This window comes from Mandrillus leucophaeus, unplaced genomic scaffold, assembly GCF_000951045.1.
Source record: "Mandrillus leucophaeus isolate KB7577 unplaced genomic scaffold, Mleu.le_1.0 Scaffold646, whole genome shotgun sequence".
Lineage (NCBI taxonomy): Eukaryota > Metazoa > Chordata > Mammalia > Primates > Cercopithecidae > Mandrillus > Mandrillus leucophaeus.
Genome location: NW_012106986.1, coordinates 193,670 through 198,638, shown reverse-complemented (window position 1 = coordinate 198,638; position 4,969 = coordinate 193,670). Strand labels below are relative to the sequence as shown.

At 44.3% G+C, this 4,969-nt stretch overlaps 1 protein-coding gene across 1 annotated transcript; it reads right to left on the bottom strand.

The window, feature by feature from the left end:
- Window positions 1-429: 429 nt before the first annotated feature.
- Window positions 430-3,822, bottom strand: CCR4 (chemokine (C-C motif) receptor 4). The gene is made up of 2 exons (XM_012001009.1): window positions 3,671-3,822; window positions 430-1,969 (listed from the first exon to the last, which is right to left on the bottom strand). Exon 2 carries the CDS (start codon window positions 1,915-1,917, stop codon window positions 835-837), a length of 1,083 nt encoding a protein of 360 aa, XP_011856399.1. The 5' UTR covers window positions 1,918-1,969; window positions 3,671-3,822; the 3' UTR covers window positions 430-834.
- Window positions 3,823-4,969: the final 1,147 nt, after the last annotated feature.

Sequence of the window (4,969 nt, the reverse complement as noted above, 5' to 3'; positions counted from 1 at the left end):
TGGTCTCAAACTCCTGACCTCAGGTGATCCACCCACCTTGGCCTCCCAAAGTGCTGGGATTACAGGCCACCGTGCCCAGCCTATTTAAAACTTTTTAATATTCCCCTGTTATAATTAGAACAAAACATGGCCACAAACAAGTGAGAAACTGTGTTTGAATTTTCACAAATATGTTTGGATTTTAAATGCCTTGTAGATCGTGTTGGGAAATCAGACCATTCTAATGTCTTCATATCCTCACCCTTATATCAGTATAAAAAGTTTGGCTTCAATTAACAGATAATCCTTTACAATAAAGAATTGAGATCTGGTTTCATCACTTCGCTAATTGTTTCTTCATACATCTGGCTCAATGGAATATACTATGCCTGAGATATATTATTAGAAAAACAGTTTTCTATATTGTTCCACAAAAGCAAGAAATTAATTAGAGGGCCCATTTACCACAGCAAAAGGTAGGGATTTACTCTATCAGCCAATGCTCTGCAATTCCCTCTGGAGAAACCCATCAGTTCAGGTTAGAAGGGAAAGTCTTTGCCTTGCAATATTACCTACAACTTCATTCAAACACTGCTCAGAGTTCTCATCAGACTGACTCATGCCTGCAGGCAAGCCTGGTGTGAGGAAGGATGCCTCAGCCCAGGTGAACCCTTGCCAGGCTGGACTTGTCTAGTGGGAGAGAAAAAGTTGCCTGCAGGGTGAGAAGCCATCTTTCCACTATGGGTGTAGGCCTTCCTCCTGACACTGGCTCAGGAATCTCTTACTAAAATACAATTTTAAGTAAGCTTTGAATGTGGAAAGTTCATTGACTGTGCATTTCAGCTTTTCATTTTTCTACAGAGCATCATGGAGATCATGATCCATGGTGGACTGCGTGTAAGATGAGCTGGGGGTGTCAGCAGAATATATTTGGAGGAATCCACAGTATTGGCAGAGCACAAAAAGGCCTCTGCAGGTTTTGAAGAGCTGTAGGATGTACTTGCGAAATTTCTCCCCCAGAAAAAAGTAGATGATGGGATTAAGGCAGCAGTGAACAAAAGCCAGAGTTTCTGTGGCCTGGATGGCATAGTCCAAGTATCTTTCAAAAGTGCAGTCCTGAAGGACTTCTAGATCCACCAGGGTCTCTAGGAAGAGCACTATGTTGTAAGGTGTCCAGAACCCAAGGAAGAGGACCACCACGGCAAAGATCATCTTCACCGCCTTGTTCTTCTTCTCGTTTTTACAGTGCTGCAAGGTTCTGATGATCATGGAGTAGCAAAACAGCATGATCCCGAAGGGGATCACCAATCCGAGAATGTTGATTTCCAGGGAGCTGATAACCTTCCAGGTCGTGGAGTTGAGCGAGTACTTGGTTTTGCAGTAAGTATGGTTGCGCTCAGTATAACAAGTGCTGAACAGAAAGCCAGGAAGGGAGGCGAACACAGCCACTGACCATGTAGCTAAACTGGTGATGACCCCATAAGTCAAGGTCCTTGCCCTCAAGGAAAACACCGCATGCACAATGGCCAGGTATCTATCAATGCTCATAAGCATGACGAAGAATATGCCGCTGTAAAAGCCCACCAAGTAAATCCAGGAAATCATCTTGCACAGACCTAGCCCAAAAACCCACTGGTCTGCTGCATAGTAGCCCCAAAACGGGAGGGAAAACACGAAGAGCAGATCTGAGATGGCAAGGTTGAGCAGGTACACGTCAGTCATGGACCTGAGCCGCTTGTATTTGAACAGGACCAGAACCACCACAGAATTTCCAAGCAGACCAAATACAAAAACCAAGGAGTACAGCGGGGGCAGGAAGAGCTCCCCAAATGCCTTGATGCCTTCTTTGGTGCAAGGCTTGGGGATACTTTCATACAGATAGTAATTGCTGTATATGCTTTCATCAAGGGTGGTGTCTGCTATATCCGTGGGGTTCATTTTTTTAACTCTACAGGCTCCTCAAGGCAGGTCTGGGCCCAACCAGAAGAAGCTAATGAGGGGAAGAGCAAAGGAGATTTTTGTGAGAACAAAAATAAATCAAAGTGTTGCTAAATGCAGAGCATAGCTGCGTACTGTTTTGCTCTAGGTCTGTATATGCCTTTCCCAAGATGAAGGGCTCGATTACTCACAGGGCCCCGCAGCCAGATGAAATAATTTTGGGCTTTGGAGGCAGACAGGTTTGTTTCAGATTCCAGTTCGGGCACTCACTAATGTTCTTACCTCTCTGCTAGGAGCTTCAGTTCTCTCATTTGTAAGTGAGGATCGTAAAACCTCCTTTTCAAGCAGGTGTTCTTCAAGGATGTATTTCAAAAAGATATTTCATAGTCTGGGGTTACTGAAATCACTTTCAGGGATGACAAAATCAGTTGAACAATTCTCAATTGGGTGTATTTTATATGCATGATCATGATCATGATCATCGTCAAACTGCATATAAAAATCATTTCTATGCACAGAATCCTATTAGAGTGGGAATTCGCCTGATGGATCTAGAAAACACATATTGCAGGCAGAAGTAAAACCTCTATCTCCCCAACCACCTTCACTCCTATCTCAATTGGTAGATAAAGAGGTTGAAATCTTCTTAAAATTTACCATATGCTGACATGTCTATCAGAGGGACTCAGGGCTGAAGGACTTTCCGACTCAAGGCCACTCCCTTGCTTCCTTTTTGAGGCTTTTGTGGGACCCTCACGTTCCTTGTTAAAATCCTTTTCACATTCATCAGTAAATTCACATTCGATCTCTCCCCACACCCTCCCCACCACACACCCAATGCCCAAACTGTGTTTCTCAAGAAAGAGCTTCTGAAACCAGGTGTGCGGTGGCCCATGCCTATAATCCCAGCACTTTGGGAGGCCGAGGAGGGAGGATCACTTGAGCCAAGGAGCTCCACACCAGCGTGAGCAACATAGGGAGACCCTGTCTCTACAAAAAAATTGTTTTAAAAGTTAGCTGGGTGTGATGGTATGTGTTGATAGTACCAGCTACTCAGGAGGCTGAGGCGGGAGGATCCCTTGAGCCCAGGAGTTCAAGGCTGCAGTGGGCTATGATGGCACCACTGCACTTCAACCTGGGCAGCAGAGTGAAACCCTGTCTCAAAAAAAAAAAAAAAAAAAAAAAAAGGAAAGAAAAGAGAAGAGAAGAAAAAGAAAAAAAGAAAAAGATTTTGGTTTACTCATGCAAATAGACACTGAACACCTGTTGCATCACAGAGTCTCCAAAAAAGTTTGTTGAATGACTAACAATTCTACTCTTTCTCCACCATTTACCAGTAAAAATGAAAGGCGTAAACAAGGCTGAGGAGTTAGGAAATTATCAGGAGAACAAAAAACCAGGAGACAGAGCTGGTAAGGGTCTGGAGTTATTCTGTAGGTCTTGTGTGTGTGATATTTCTTGCCTGGGAGTCTTGCTAGAAGCAAGAAGCAGACAAGTGTATATTTTTAATGAAAATGATCTATTTATTTTGGGCATGTGGACTCAGGCCAGATGTGTGCAGGAGGAGAGTCCCACATAAATGAATGCCCATCAGATGAGGGCTCGGAGGGTGTGGGGACAGGTAGAAGGTGTGTGGGCTGCAAGGTAGGTGCCAAGTGTAAGCCCTAGACTCGCGAGGGGCCTGAGTGTCTGAGCCAGGTCCAGAAAGCAGTGTGCCACCCAAGACCCTGAGAATGTCCCCATCCCCACTTACCTTGCTTTTCTGAAAGCGGCTCTGAGGAAGGTCTGTGAGGGTCTGTGAGGCAATGCCAGGCTTGCTCAGGAAGCACGATGCTAAGAAGGACTGGTGCCTTTCAAGGGTGCGTGGCTTCCTGTGAGCACGAGTTCTCTCCCTCACCCAATTGTACTGAGTTCAAGTGGGGTTTTTTGATAGAAGTAGGAAGCAGAAAATGATTCTTAGTCATTTCCCAAGACTGAAGGCCAAGAAGATGTGCTAAGAAAAGATCAAGGGAAAAAAATGAAGTCAGTTTCTTTTTAAAAAAGAAAATTTTTAGTTTTTAAAAATGTATTTGTTGGCTTTTAAAAAAGAGATGTTTTTAAAGAAATAGGGTCACCCAGACCGGTGTTCAGTGGTGCAATCACAGCTCACTGTAACCTGGAACTCCTAGGCTCAAGTGATCCTCCTGCCTCAGTCTCCCAAGTAGCTGAGACTAGAGGTGCAAGCCACCATGGCTGACTAATTTTATTTTTTGTGGAGATAGATAGGGGTCTTGCTACATTGCCCAGGCTGATCTTGAACTCCTGGCCTCAAGTAATCCTCCCACCTCAGCTTCCTAAAGCACTGGGATTACAGGCATCAGCCACTGCTTTTTGGCTTTTTAGTTTAAAAAAAAAAAATTCCATTTAACTGGCCATATGCTGTAGCAACAATCTCTACATTTTGGATCAGCAACCTGTTTGTTAGTTTCTCATCATGGATATGCAGGGACCAGCAATCAAGATGTGCCATGTTCTCCTGACAACTGGGATCTGAGAGGCCAGAGTGAGAAGGAAGGCCAGAGATAGTCAAGAAAAAGGATATTCAAGAGGAGAGAAGAGAAAAACTTGTCCAAATGTATGTGTCTGTGAGTGACTTGGAGGGCATTAGTCAACCACATTGTTTGATTCAGTAGTTGACACGGCCTCAAACCGGTGTGAAGTGACCTGGCAAAATAGCTTCAAGTCCTTTTGCAACAGGAAGACCCTCACCCAAGCGCCTTCTGCTTGGAGATTGCAGAGCTTCGCTGGCTGTGGTCTTGGCTGAGGTCTTGATCTTCACTTTGGACATGGGTAGCAGTCATAGCCAAGGAGCGGACATGAACCCTAAGTCTCTCATAGCCTCAGCTTTTGGCAACTTCCAGATGCTTTCCCTGTGTTTCAACAGTTGCTTAGCTCTTTGGTTCAACTTAAAAGAGCCATAAATATCATTCTTTCTGAGGAACTGGCATAAATAGGAACTAAAACACTGAGCTAGAATGGAGTTAGACAACCCTTTTTTTTCCATTATCACTTC

What these genes read in the sequence shown, in the direction of transcription:
- CCR4 (XM_012001009.1), bottom strand. Translation starts at nt 1,917, where the DNA reads ATGAACCCCACGGATATAGCAGACACCACCCTTGATGAAAGCATATAC.